Genomic DNA, 15,096 nt, shown 5'->3' with positions numbered 1-15,096 from the left:
TTGTTTTCTCCAAGTATTAGAGAGATATAAGAACAATGATCATACTCAAATTGTTCACCTTTCATCTGGAGATCGGAAACACTTTATGAAAGGCAGGCAAGTGTCATTGCCATGCTCTCCAAATCACAAACAGGAAAACAGACTTCACACAGCTTCTCCAAGATGCACAGGTCAGCAGCAAACTTGAGTCCAGAACAAAAGGTGTGCCTATTCTAAACCCTTGCTCTAAAAATCAGACCTGCTACCTGCCTTAATATACATAGATACTCAAGAAAGAATGCCTTTATTGTAATAAAAAGAATCAAAAAACCTATTTTCAGTGCATCTAGCACTGTTAACCAGTCTTAATGCTAAAATTTCATTCCTGGTTACATCCATGAAATCCCACTGAACAGGGTTCATGACTGCAGAACAGAGGAAAGAATGCAGGCCACTGGCTTCAGTCAAAACCTCATTTTCAAAGACTACATTCTTTTTTAAAAAGGCAATCATCTTCTAATTCATTTTGAGATTTTTCTTTCTTGAAAACAGCCAGATAGTCAAAGTTGATATTAGAACTCCAATTTGCAGTTGCACCTTTTAAAGCTTAGAACTGCCAAACAATGAGCTATCATTATGAAGTTCATGGATTACAACCTCTTCCTGCATCTTTCAGTTTTCCCCTGAGCATGAACAAACACAAATTAAAGAAAAACCCTAAAATGCAAATTATTAAATCAGGTAGGGGGAAAATTTATTTTCCCCCCACTGATTAAGAAGATGCAATGTTGCTGTAGCCAGGATGGCCCAGGAAATGCATGAAAGGCAAGGATATTTTTTGTGATGTCTTTATTGGACCATCTGTGTAGTTAGGAGAGCTGTTGAACAAGCTATTCAGCATTCTGTGCCCTTCCTCAATTTATCTTTCTTTGATACACCCTATTACACAGGTGTGTACATTTGTAGCACTACAAATGTAACATCTGAACATGTCCTTAAAGGAGGGACAAATCAGAGCTTTCATTACATCCAGTATTTAATATTTTCCTCCTGAAATTGCACACCCACCATAACAAAATCCCTCCTGTACTGTGGTGTAGGTTGTAGCTGTGTTGGTCTAAGGACATAGGCAGACAAAGTTCTTTGGGTAAATCCAATCCGTTCATATTTCTTGTATACATATACTGGCCTCTGGCTGCTTTACTACTCCATCCAGGAAGAGCACTGACCATCTGCAGACGCTTCCTCAGCCTGACAAAGGCTGTTTGTGCCCGACAGCTTGCTAAGAATTTTTCCAACTATTTGAGTTGGTCTAATAAAAGATACTGGATTTACCCAAAGAACCTTGTCTCCCTCCTGTTCTGGTACTCTCACACTTCTAATGCAGTGTTTACATGTGATGTGTTTTAAGTTTGCATACTGTCAATCTCTGCCATATGTGAGCACTCTCTCATAAAAATCACTAGCAACAGCAGACAGTCATTCACAGCCCAGGATCACTTCTTTCTCCACCTAAAAACAGGTGCTTTAGTTTGCTGTGGCTAGTTGGCTGCTTTGTATCAAATTTTTTTTTTTTTGTGGGGGGGGGGGGAGGAGGAAGAAGGTGTGCTTGAACAGATAGGAGAATAGTGTTCCAAGTACAAATCTTGAAGCAAAATGTTTTTTTTTTCCAAAGCAGCCTTGACAGAATAAAGCTATAAGTGGGCAGACTAACATTCAGCATCAGCTAGTATGGATTTAAAAGAGCAATACTTTCCCTCTCAGGTCCCAGCCACCGTCTCTCCACATAAGGTAAGGAGAAAACAATTTGACTGTCTTTTTGTCCAGGGGACAGTATGCTCCCAGTTTTATTTATATTACATACCTTTGAACTAATGCCTTAAAATGAGCAGTTCCCAACATTTTTATAACCAAGGCACCCCTCAGAAAATCCCAGCTCTTAACTGGGCTGTTGTGAGATCCTTTTAAGAGTGCTGCAGGGTACCCTCCATAGCTTTTCTAACTACAACCCCCCCGCAAAAAAACAAAACAAAACAGTGGTTCTCAAACTCTCAGACTGAAGCCACCCCCTTCAAACGTGTCAGCTCTTAGTTTTTACTTGTTTTTTAACTACAGAAAAATAACAGTAGTTTTAAAAACTGCAAATAACTTGGAATGGCTGAAACAGGTAAGAATATTTTTTTAAACTATGGATTCCTATTTGAAATCCCTGGGTTTATCTTGTGAATTAGGTTTGCATACTTAACAGTGCTAACACAGTATGGCACCCTTGAGAGAATCTCAAGACCCCTGGTTGAAAACTAGTCTAATGGAGCAATTCCTCCGTTGCAAAGAACTCAGAAAAACCACAACAGGTCAGAAGGTTTCTGACATGACGGATTCCTCTTTGAAATCTCTGGATTTATCATGCAAATCATGCATAGGCGTTTGCACACCTTACAGTGCCAATATTATATGGCGACCTTAAAAGGATTGTGCAGCACCCTACTTGAGAACTGCTGCCTTAAATAAGAACTCTCATACTGATTCTGGTTAGGTTACATGCCTCCTAATTCACTTCATAGAAATGGAGAGCTGAGGAGACTTTCTGCAGGAATTCTCTCCAACTGGTCTCTCTCAAAAAATTACCAGTTCTACTTACGAGTACTGGACAAGTGGTCTTTGAACCAACTCTGCCTTTTTCTTCTCTAAAGGCTGCCCACACTAGAAATGCCAGGAAGTGCTTGGCAATACTGCTCTCCTACAAATGATATACAGCAATGCCACATTATGATGCCTTTTGAGAACTATGTAATTAAGCTGAAGACTAGCAAGTAAAACAATGACAGCCAACCTTTTTGGCAGGTGTGCCACAAGGTAAGCCCCACCTCTGCACTGAGTGGCACTTCAATACCCTTCTCCTCCCTGATCAGCTGTTCTGCATTCTGCTCCCAGCCCCATCTGCTGCTCTGCTTTCTGTTCCCTCCTATATCTACCACAGCACACACAGAAGCTGCACTTCTGTGGCACACATGTTGTGGGTTAGCCACCCCTGAAGAAAACAATGCTGCCCCAACTCCATAAACTGGGAATTCTAAACTTAGGTTTAACAGACTGACTACTGCAAAGGTCTTAGGAGTATATATCAGGAGTCAACATGTTACAATGCATTTAAACCCTGTGCCTGCATGCTTCTGATAAATGGTTTAATCATATTACAGACAAGATACTCTACAAAAGCTACCTTTTTCAGCCATCTGAAAGTAGTGAAGGGCCTGGAAAAACAAAACAAAACAAAAAAGAGCCCATGGTTAGAAACACAAATTTAAATCCAGAAGTCAGTTTACTTGTGAGAACACTCAATTGTTTAAGAAAGCCGTGTTTTTTAAATCAAAAGATATTATATATTGTCAACAGAACAGAGAGCAGTGTAAGAGAGATATAAATCTATATCTATAGATATATAGATATCTATATTAATCAATAACAAAATTATGCATTTAAAAATGTAGCCAGGGCAAAGCTTGAAATTTGTTAGTATTTTTTTTTTTTTTAAGAAAAAACTGTATCATTTGCTTAGGATATTTCTATTTTTTCTTTTATGTATTTTTCCTGATCTTTCATCTATAAATAGAAAATCAGAATCTTTAAGATCTGTTGCAAAATCTTCTGAAGTCCTTTCCAAAAATATCATGTTCTATTAACTGTCCTAGAACTGTATGTTTTATTGTAATTATAATTTTAGATTATAAAATATCAACACACAGCAAATTGGTTAATGTGGACCACATAAAGTACTACTGAAATTAGTCTACAGAATTATAAGTGATCATTAAGTTAGCAAGTGTAAAACATTGCTACACTACATTACTACACTATCCCCCTCCTGTACTCCAACCTGGAGGATCCGAGACAGTAATCAACGTGGACACATAACACTAGAGTAGGGGTGGGCAAAACATGGCCGGCCCAGTGAGAGATTCTATCCAGCTCATGGCAGGTCCCTTGGTCCCGTCCAGCTCAGGCACAGAGGGCAGCTCAGGCCGGGATGCCCAATGGCACTAGACACACCTGCCAAGCTAGCAGAGGCAGCTGCTGACTTCCAAGCCAGAGCCCCAGCAATAAGGCTACCACTCCCACCTGCCTACCCCAGCGAATGGAGGGAGTACTGGTACCCAAAACGGGCTCTAGGGTGGGACCCCATGCCAGGCATCTTGGGACAAGAGCCCAGCAGTGACTAGCTGCACTTGCGGCACTACTGCTCCCAACTCCCCCTACTGCACAATATCTCTAGCACAGCCCCCATTGTGTAGCTCCCGCCCAGCGCCTTTCACCCGATATGCCCTGCGCAGCTCTGCCCAGCCCCGCCTGCACTTTCCCTCCCCGGGCCCAAGCCCTCTGCTGCTCCCCACCACCTCCGAAGCCCCAACCCACTGTGAAGCTTCTACTTCCAATCAGTCCTCTGTTGCCTCCCCAGCTCCTTTCAACTGTGCCTAAAGCTGCAAATAACACCCACTTTTGTCTCTCTCCCAGCATCATTAGGGTTGGGCTAATGCTTGACTCTGTGCAGTGCTTGGAGTAGGGGCATCTGCAGAAAGAGCCAAGTCCCAGCCAGGACAGCAGAATTGAGAGGATCCCCTTGCATTCCACTTGCTCTGGGATCCTTCAGCTCCTGACACCTGGTCCTATCAGCCACAAAGCTATCACTTACAGTTTGGGTTTCTCAGGCTGCCACTGCTTAGCCCAGGATCCCCAGTGCGCCCATCTCATACTAGGGCTCTGCCCCAGCCCTGGCTAGGATAGGGCCACAGACAGGAGAGGAGCAGCATCAGGAATGAGACAGGCTTTGTGATGCGAGTTTTATTAGTGCAAGTATTGCTATTCTTAGTGGCACCTTATTTTTGGTAAGAAAAGCCTACATCAAAAATATATATATATTTGTTTGTGGTACCTCTTCATAGGTGGAGCTTGGTGGTGTAGCAAATAGCACTGCAGCTATTTTGCTTTGGTACCATGGCATGTCAGCAAAAGAGTAACACCTGCAGCAGAAGCAGACAGTTTTTATATACTTTTCGTTTGTTTTGGTTTCACAATTTTCTGGAATGCAAGAAGATCCTTAAATCTCAGAGAATCTGTTATCTTCAAGAGTGTACAGCGACCAAGCAGCTGAAATGAGATTACAGTAAAACCCAGATTTTTCATATAGGGATGATTTGCAACTCACTTATTTTGCAGCAGGTTGCCAAATTAAGAACCTGCCACTCAGCTGCTTGCTCTGACTGACTTCAAAGAACACCATTTCCCCACTCAACTGGAGCACAGCACTAGTCCTGCACACCTGAACAGAGAAAGGGTACCCTTCAAAGAAGCTGCAGCAAATAGTTGGAACATCTTCAAGGCCCCACATAGCTTTTGATGTGGCTATAGATTACCCTTGAATACAGTGCAAACACTCATCTTTGGTGTGGACTTAAAAACTTAAGATGAGAAGAATCTGGGTTCTACTGTACTCAATCTGAGTGAATTGTTAAAATAACTAATAATTCTTGCAAAAGACAATCACTTTGCTAAATTTTGCATGTCTGTTGTTGGGGAATTGCTACTGCCTGGCATAAACAACATCCAAGTTCCAGAACTAAAGCAGCTGTAACACATACAGCTCAATTTGACTGACATAGACAAAAAAAAGTCACTGTTGTTGTTTCAACTGAATGCAGGCACCTTGCTTGTACCACACGGATGTATCTAGTCACTCTATCCATTTGCATGTTCTTATATTTTTGTGATAATCCTGTGCACTTAATCACAGGACATGCCACTTCAGTATTAAACTTGCCCCTCTCAGGAAAAGAACCCCCACCCCTCCTCCACCAATGTACGCTTTGAAAAGCTACATCATACTAGATAAAAGGAAAAAGAACAGAACTGGAAGTCAACCTCAAGTTCTAATCCCTGTTCCACCTTCCAGGGAAGCCCCTTCCAAGGGTGTGAAAAGCAGGCAGTATTGCATTTGGACCAATTCAAGGGATAGTGATTTGATTCGCTGATTTGGATCACTGTCCTGATTCGATTTGGCCGAATCTGAATCTGAAGATTTGATTCCGATTCAGAGAATCAGCAATTCAGCCAAGAAAATGCTTAACAGGTTTTCTCTCCGTACCTCGAGGTACAAGGTGCAGCTCATGAACACTGAGATGGTGGGGCAACTGGAGCATCCCCTCCATGGGAGCACAGGGGGGTCCCCCACATGCTTGGCAGCGGACCTGGAAGTAGACCAGGAGTACTTCCAGTCCATTTCTGGGCCCACTGCAGAGGACTCCGGGTGCCCCCCCAGACCCAGGAGGCACTAGTTGCTGAACCAGGGGGTGGGAGGTTCCCTGCATGCTCTGCAGTGGACCCAGAAGTACTTCTGGTCCACCGCCGAGCGCGCAGGAGACCCCCCCATGTTCCTGTGGGAGGCTCCGTCCACCCAACCATCTCAGTGTTCACGAGCTGTACCTGGTACCTCAAGGTACACAAAAAAAAAACAGGACACAGCTTTATATGGCCGAATTGTCAAATCTCTCCAAATTGAATTGGAGGCTTCCGATTCAATTCAGAGAAATTAATGGGCCTCTTGATTTGATTCAGAGATTCGTTCGGTCACTGAATCAGGCCAAATCTCCTCAAAATCAAATCAGTGACCAAAGCTTTGTACAACCCTAGTCCCTTCTATTCTCTCCCTGAGTTTTACCATACATGCAAAACTATGCAAGTAATAGCTCAGAGGAATGCTGTAAGGATTAATGATTGTGAAGTGTTTTAAAACATGTAAAGCACTACACATAAGTATTATTGGTGAAGTCTAAAACAACATAGTCCAGAAGCAGGTTTGAATCCAAACTTACTAGATAACCATGCTAAGAAAACAATGCATTAAATTCCATGCTACAGCATATGCAAAATGACTTTTTGGGGAGGGCTGAGGTGATGCTGGTGTGGAAGAGATCTGGAGAAGTGAAACTTAAACCTAAGCTTACTAGTAGAAAGCATGCACCCAAATGAGATAAAATGACAGTGACACCCTAGCAGAATGTCACTGATCCATTTTTCAGACTTATGTTAATACTAAAATAGACAATTTCAGGGACTTTTTAAAAACCATAGCATGCTTTGATAGGAAAAATGAAAATATTTGTACAGATCTATCATTTGCTCCACACCAGTCTTTACACACTCCTTAACTAGAGCCTACATTTAAATTATGCAGTCAAGTTTTGGTTGCATTAAAAAGTCAATGATGAAAAGCACTAGAGTCTGATACTAGAGGTCCCCAAATCCCTTGAGGTAGACACTCAGGTCTATACAATAAAGCTTCACAGCTCCTGGGCATGCCCTAAAAGTAAATTTAAATCTGTTATTTTTCAGTAATGCAAGGTGCTGCGATTGAAGAAAGAAAGTCACTAAACAACTAGTTTTTATTTCTGAAACTAAAATGATAGGACAGTTTGAAATGTTACTTAAGACAATTTTAAAAAGGTAATCTAGGATGGCTGAGCCACTGAGCTATTTTAAAGATTTTTGCAAGTCATTGCTCAACTATTTTTTATTTTACCAACAACAGCTAGAAGCTTTTACTTTGTCACTAGAAAAGAAAACAGTTCAAAAGAAGTAATCTCTTACCAAATGCCCATAAGGTGAACTGAAGTAGCATCTTTGGGATTCAGTTCGATTGCTTTCTACCAAGAAAGACAAGCTTTTAGGCTAAGGAGCAAAAATTAAAACTAGGTATGCATTTTATTTCAGTGCAAACTGTACACAAAATGGCAGGGAGGGACAGTACTTAGTATCAATATATTCTGCATCTGTGTAAAGAATAGATGGCACCAATGATGATCAACCACTTGCAGAAAGTCTGCAGACTTATTAGAATGGTAAGTGATTGATCATATCACCATCTTCAGATTTTGATATAACTTCTGACAAAGTAAAATTATGCATTATGACTGAGTAGGATTTTTTCTTGCATTTTCTCCAGTATTTGTTTTTCCGTGGCCCTTAGTCTGTACTGAAAGGGCTTGTGACAACATTTGGTCATCAACAACTAAGACAATACTATAATCCCACTTCTCAATAGGACGACTGCAGTCTAATTAGGGTAACAGATTTCAGGAGCTCGTATAGGAGAGAAAAAGACTCATAACTTTTTAATATTATTAAATAAATTAGGGGTGTGCCAATAAAGATTTTTTGGGCTGATACTGAGGGCCGATTATTAATTGGCCATATCAGCCAATACCTATCAGAGTGCCGATACGCAGCCCAGAAGCTCAGAGAGCAGCAACCAGATGCTAAGTCTGTTGGGGGGGTGGGGGGGTGGGGGGGTGGAGGGAGGGGGGTTGGAGATGGGGCGAGTGAGGCCCCTGCAGTGAGGGAGGGAGTGGGGCAGGGGCAGTTGCTGTACAGCCAGGGGAGGGTGGGGGCACAAGACAGAGCCATGGCTCATCTGGGGGGTGCGAGGGCAGTGTCTCGCCTCTGTGCACAACCTCAGGAGACATAGGGATCATGTGCCCCCTGTATCTGTGCATGGGGTGAGGGCTGGGTGCAACTGTGTACTAGGGGCCAGAGGCTGCGTCAGCCTCTTGTCAGCAGGGGGGTTGGCCCCAAGCTGTGCTCAAGGCAGAAGGTGGTACTGGCGGAGAGCCACGGCAAATTTTGAGGTGGCTGTAGCCCCCTCCTCTGGCCCGTTTCCAGCACCACCACCACATGCCCTGCCCCACTCAACCTGAGCACAGCCTCGTTGGGGTGGGGGGAGGAGGAGGAGGAGGCGGCAGGACACCCAAAGTTTGGTAATTATCATTCTAAAATAAAATATAATACAATATATGCATATTGCTGCATTAGCAAAAGCTTGTTTACAATACCTGGAAATGTTCCTTGATAACAAAAGCATTTGCAATCTTTGCTTTAATTCCTTCGTATTCCCCAACATCACTGATGCAGATAGCATACCACTAAATTAAATTAAAAGCCATAAATTAAACAGATTATTGAAATAACTTTAATAGAACTAATTAAAAGAAAATATGCAGTTACAAAATGTAATATTGCTCAATATTGCTCACAGACTAAAGGATTATGATTAATTAGCTCTATTGTTTGCTTAAGTCGTCATTTAACTGTAATGAACAATTTAAACAGCATGAGTGAATGGCGCTGGTCAATCCTGACAAGAAAGCAGTTCACCATCCTGTGAGGGAACTTGGGTGTCATTAACTTGGGCTGCCAACATAAGTGACTAAACTGAGCTTCTCAAATCTCCTGAGAAGAGAACAGAAGAAGGAGATGAAAAGCAAAAATGACCTCCTTTCTTCCCTAGAAAGGTTCTCCTGTGGTAGAGAAGCAGTAGATTGCATCTGTAGAACACTTTCCAGGTGGAAATTAGAGGAATATCCAGGAATTTATTTTGGAGTGTTGGGGGCAATTTCCTGGTGCAAATGTTGATAAGGCTAACTAGGGGTTGTGCTCTTTTTGATCTGTTGCTCATGAACAGAGAAAAATTGGTGGAGAATGTAGAAGTGGATGGAAACTTGGACAGCTGCAACTACAAGATGACCGATTTCAGGATCCTGAGGAAAGGAAAGAAAGAGAGCAACAGAGTAAAGACCCTGGATTTTAGAAAAAGCAGACTTTGACTCACCCAGGGAACTGATGGACAGGATCCCCTGGGAGGCCAAGTCTGAGGGAGAAAAGAGCCCAGAAGATCTGGGTTTAAAGAAACCCACTGTAGTTTAAAGAAACCCAAGGTTGCAGGAACAAACCATCCCGATATGCAGAAGACTAACAAGTGTGGCAGAAGACCAACTTGGCTTAGCAGGGAACTCTACAAAAAGGAAGCTTCCAAGTGGAAACTTGGAAAAACAATTAGGGAGGAGTATAAAAGAGTACTACTCAGGCACACAGGGATGAAATCAGGAAGGCCAAATCGAAATTGGAGTTGCAGCTAGCAAGGGATGGGAAGGGTACCAAAAAAAGTTTTTACAAGTATGTCAGCAACACAAGGAAGATCAGGGAAAGTGCTGGTCCCTTACTCAACGAGAGGTATCATAGTGACAGATGATGTAGAAAAGGCTGGAGTACTCAATGCCTTTTTTAGCTGTCTTCACAGGCAAGGTCAGATCCCAGCCTACTGCACCTGGCACCATAGTTAGGAGGGAAGGTGAGCCGCCAACAGTAGTGAAAGAACAGGTTATAGATAACATTGGCCGTTTTGTTTTGGATGGACTGAGATAGGGAAAGGGAAGGGCAGCAAGGGGCAGGTTACATCAGTTTGAAAGTATAACATTTTAGTGATTTCATTGATGATCTGGAAGATGGGATGGAGCGCACACTAAGCAAGTTTGTGGATGACACCAAGCTGGGGGGAGTAGGAGGGCAGGGGTAGGATTCAAAGAGTTCTAGACAACTTGGAGGACTGGACCAAAAGAAAGCTCATGAAGTTCAATAAGGAAAAGTGCAAAGTCCTGAACTTAGGGCAGAACAATCCCACGCACTGGTAGGTTGGGATAGCTAAGCAGAAAAGGACCTGAAGGGTTACAATGGACAATAAGCTGAATGAACCAACAGTATGACCTTGTTGTGAAGATGGCTAGTAGCATACTGGGCTGCATTAGTAGGAGCACTACCAGCAGATCAAGGAAAGTGATTGAGCAATGGTTTCAAGTTACAGCAAGGGAAATTCAAGTTAGATAGAAGCAAAAACTCTCTCATGAGGAGGGTAGCAAAGCACTGGAACAGGGTACCCAGAGGGGTTAGGGAACCGCCATTGTAGAGGTTTTTAAGACCCAGGTAGACATCGCCTTGGCTGTGAATGATATAGTTGAGGATAGTCCTGTTTTGAGCAGGGGGTTTGACCAAGTGACCTCCTGAGGTCCCTTCCATCCCTAATTTTCTATGATGCTATGAATAGCTCAGTCACCAAGAACTCTGACCCATTAGATATCTAGCCAGTTAATTACGTAGTAAGTAGTAACCCAACCACATGTTTGTGCAATTAATGGCAGAATAAAAGAGGGAATAAAACACAAAGTAACTACACAGAATACATGTAACAACTTTATGGCTGGTTCCCATCATATCTTCAATTTAAAGTGTGGCCAGGCTAATCAGCTGACCAGCATTCGCAGCCTCAGGAATGCATTGGAGCCCTTCAAGGCTCTGGTGTGCTCCCTGCTGTGGGAATGCACTGGAGACCTTCCCAGCCATGGGAGCATACCAAGGAGAAGGGCTGCAATGCATTCCTTTGGCTGGCAGTGCCAATCGCAAACTGACTCTCCCACCTGCAGGAGTGCACAAGAGCCCTTCAAGGCTCCAAAGTGCTACTGTGAATGGAAGCACTTGTGCCCAAAAGCTTGCAAAGAACTTTTTTCCATCTATTTAGTTGGTTTAATAAAAAATACCACATGTATCCAAAGAACCTTGCCTGCCTATGTCCTTAGACCAACATGGCTACAACCAACAACCCTGGTCAGCTGACTGGCACTCCAAGCAATGGGAGCACTGGCATTCTACTTCACGCTACTCTGAGCAATGGGTACTGGCATACTATTTGCTGATGCAGGGATTGTGGGCTCCCCCTGCACCAGCTGTAATCACGATTTAGAGCTGATCTCCAATACTACAATTGTGCCTCCTCCTGCCATGCATGTGAGGGGATCTGATCCATGATCCCAACAATGGTGCCTCCTGCCATGCCTCCTGCTATTGTTGGGATCATGGATCAGATCCCCTCACACCTCTAACTGAATATCTGTCAGAGGCCCAACAAGCATTTTCTGCACAAGGTTTTGACTTTACTTGCAAAAACTGGTACTCTAGGAAAGCTTATTTCAAACTCTGCTTATGCTGAAGATGGCTGGATGGCCATATAGCAGAATCATAGTAATTTCTGTTGCTATGGTTAGAGGGCAGTGGATGGCAACATTTCTAAAGTTTAATTACTTTGCATGGCTCACCTTATGGGCTGCAAAATTTGCCTCATTTTTTTCTAGTGCCTTCTTTGCATATTCAAGAGCTTCATAAATCAGTTGCTTTTTCTCCTCTGTAGATGTTCTACTAAGCTGGGCTAGATCGCGAGATGCTCGTGCCAGACGCCACAGTAATTCCGCATCCTCGCTAGTTATAAACATAAAAGAAAAATTAACCATTAAAACTAGTTTTGTCTACAAAGTAAGAGCAAGATCTTAAATCACTCAATACATCTTAACTTAGTATTAAGATAATAAGCATACCATTCACGTACACCCAAAGGCTATGTGCAATAAATACAAGATCCTAGTCATGGGAGACTTTACTTTCATTTGTAAAGCAACAGCATTCAACTCAAATTATTTGTACGGTTAGGGTCCTTTTAAACATGAGGATTTGCAAATTGTGTGCCAGGGGAGGGGGGTAAGGAAGCACATTGCTGCAAGAGAGTTGCACAGGACAGAGGAGGTACTCCAGCTCTTTGCTGTGGCTTTTATTTCAAAGGGCACCACTTCTCCAATCAGCTGCCCTGGACTGTTGACAAGGACTAGCTGAGTGGAAAGCAGTACCCTTGGAAATAAGCCACAGAAAACAGCTGAGTAACTCATCCATTGTTTAGCAACTCATCATAAACTAAGCATGTTGCAAACCATTCTGATATAGTAGAACCCTGGTTTTTTGTATGCATGGCAGCTGTATGCAGAGGTACTTTGTTTTCATGAAACGGATACAAGTTCACAAAATAGCAGTATTAGACAGGAGAGGAAATAGAGAAAGCAATGCTTATTTCTGACCCAAGCTATATGTCTCTGGTTTCATGTACATACTCACTGCTAATATATGCTACTACATGAGCATGTATATACATAATTCTACTGTAATACAATTCATCTAATGCTACTACAGAACTGTGGCTCATACAGGATTTGTAAAATAATCATTTGTAAAATTCAGAATAAAAATGTTTTGGTGCTTTATAAAAAATGTTCAGTGGAAAAGAGCTGTTAAATAAGCATTTTTCTGCAGTCTTGGCACTACTGCTGCACTGTCCAAGTGAACTTGACTGGGAACTAACTAGCAAAAACATTTCAAAAGTGAAAACAATAGCACTAATAGTGAAATTTGGATTTTTTTTTCTTACCTCCAAATGCCTGGTATTAAATAGCCCTGTTATCAGTACACTTACCTTTTCAACCTACTCACCACAGCAGTTACCTAACTGCTCTTATAAATTAGCACATTATAAGCTTGAAATAACTTCAGATGAGTATTGGATTCAGGATATGTATTTCAGTAAGTTAGTCATTTCAGTTTGCTTATCCAGCTTGTGGCACTGGTGTAGTGTGGGGCCAGTCTGCAGGTTCGATCAGACCCTACAAAACAGGACTAGCGCCATGCTATGAGATCTGGGCCCCACACTATCTCCCTTGGCCCCGAACTGCCAGATCCAGGGCCCAGGCCATCTCTCTTGGCCTTGAACCACTGGACTCGGCCCCACACCACCTCCAGCAGGTGCCTGTGTACCTGGACTGGTCCCCAGGCTACCTCTGTGTGCCAATCTAGTATGCTATCTGACCCCTGGGGCTATCCACAGGTCTGGAAATTTGGCGGGGGGGGGGGGGGAATAGCAATTGCTGCCACAGGTCCCCCCGCCAAATTTTCAGACCCCTGAAGGCTCTCCAGAGAGAACATGTTTCTTCTTAGAGAAACTAAATGAATGCTTGTACACTGCTAGTTTCTATCCAGAGAGCAGCAATCCTCCTAACACCTGTACAAGGCCCAAGACTGACTCTCTTCTCAGAATCTTTTAGTAACCCCGTTTAAGTTTTTGTGGTTACAAACACTCTTTCATGGGGGGAATTTGCAGCCTATTTATGATTTTATATCACTCTAGGATTAAATTCCTCTCTCTGAAGGCAACTTTTCAGGCCTAAATCTTTGGTCCTTGGAGAGGCAGAAAAAACAGCCCAGCTCCAAGAAACCTCCAAAAATGCCAAAAGAACACCTAGAAATAAAGAAGGAGTTCAGGTTATCTTCCTTTAGGGAACTAGATTTTAAGTAAAATATCTAGCTGTTCTCTTCTTTTTCCTTTAAAAGAGCCTGTCTCAATTTGCATCTAGATGTTTTTGTTCAACTAAGACATACCATACATGCTTACGAGTCATTCTGTGGTCACAGAAGCTCATGCTTGGCAGAAGGAAAATAAGAGAAGAAATAAAACAGCTGGTTAGCAATAATAGAGAAAGAGGAAGAGAACAGAGGAAAAAAAAGTCCTAAAATGAATTTAAGTTTCCCACGTGATAATAATTAAATCCTGGGCCCCTCTCTTATTCCTCTGCCTTCCATTACTGAATGCTAAGCATTCTCTCCCCGCTGTTAGGAAACAATTATTAGAAACCTAACCCTTGGCTGGCCCAACTGAGCCTGGTTAAGAATTAGATTGTTCCTTCCCTCCACATTGTTATTGCTGAGAAGAAAAATTACCGATTTTCCCTCCCACTGCAAGAAAGTAAGCCAGAATACAACCCCACCACAATTAACACATTATTTAAAATGAACTGACAAAAGAGCACTATCAATTAAGCCACAATAATTTGAGGTTATTCAACACACTTAAGTACCTGTTTTTGTGTTGGACCAGCAACTGATAGAGCTTTTCAGTTTCCCCACTCCCATACAGGTAGTCTGCTTGGTCTAAGATTTCTTCAGCTTTAAAAAGAGAGGGTGGGGATGGTGGAAATAGAAGAAAAAAGGGTTCATAAATATGATAGCCTACCAGGCACTTGGCAGCTCATTTAAGAGTGACCCAATACAATTAACACCCAAACAAAAGCATCCTGTTACACACAAAAAAAAATTAGCAGAAACCATGGATCCTAGAGAAAAAACTAAACACATACTTCTAAATAAACTTCAATATACTAGACATCAGAAGTTTCCAATTTTAAATTGGGTGCCTCTATGCTAACCTTTAGCAGCCATGTAATACAGTACTGCAACACCTACACAGCAGCAGATACCATATTAAAAGTACTAAGAGCTACGGAACAATAAAATAGCTTTAGTAACAAACGTACTTGAGCATTCTAAAATCTACTGATACGTCCATCTGATGACCTCAGAATAGCAGCT

At 42.3% G+C, this 15,096-nt stretch overlaps 1 protein-coding gene across 2 annotated transcripts in view; it reads right to left on the bottom strand.

The window, feature by feature from the left end:
• RMDN1 (regulator of microtubule dynamics 1) overlaps nt 1-15,096 on the bottom strand; it is a 28,240-nt gene that overhangs the window by 9,572 nt on the left and 3,572 nt on the right. For both annotated transcript variants that reach the window (XM_019486772.2, XM_019486776.2), the window contains 6 exons: nt 14,586-14,673; nt 11,952-12,111; nt 8,862-8,951; nt 7,621-7,676; nt 4,910-4,997; nt 3,203-3,233 (listed from right to left, as the gene is read on the bottom strand). In XM_019486772.2, the coding sequence (XP_019342317.1) occupies nt 3,203-3,233; nt 4,910-4,997; nt 7,621-7,676; nt 8,862-8,951; nt 11,952-12,111; nt 14,586-14,673 (513 nt within the window). The remainder of the gene's footprint in view (nt 1-3,202; nt 3,234-4,909; nt 4,998-7,620; nt 7,677-8,861; nt 8,952-11,951; nt 12,112-14,585; nt 14,674-15,096) is intronic.

This window comes from Alligator mississippiensis, chromosome 3 (assembly GCF_030867095.1).
Source record: "Alligator mississippiensis isolate rAllMis1 chromosome 3, rAllMis1, whole genome shotgun sequence".
Taxonomy (NCBI): domain Eukaryota; kingdom Metazoa; phylum Chordata; order Crocodylia; family Alligatoridae; genus Alligator; species Alligator mississippiensis.
This window is presented reverse-complemented; position numbering and strand designations above follow the sequence as displayed.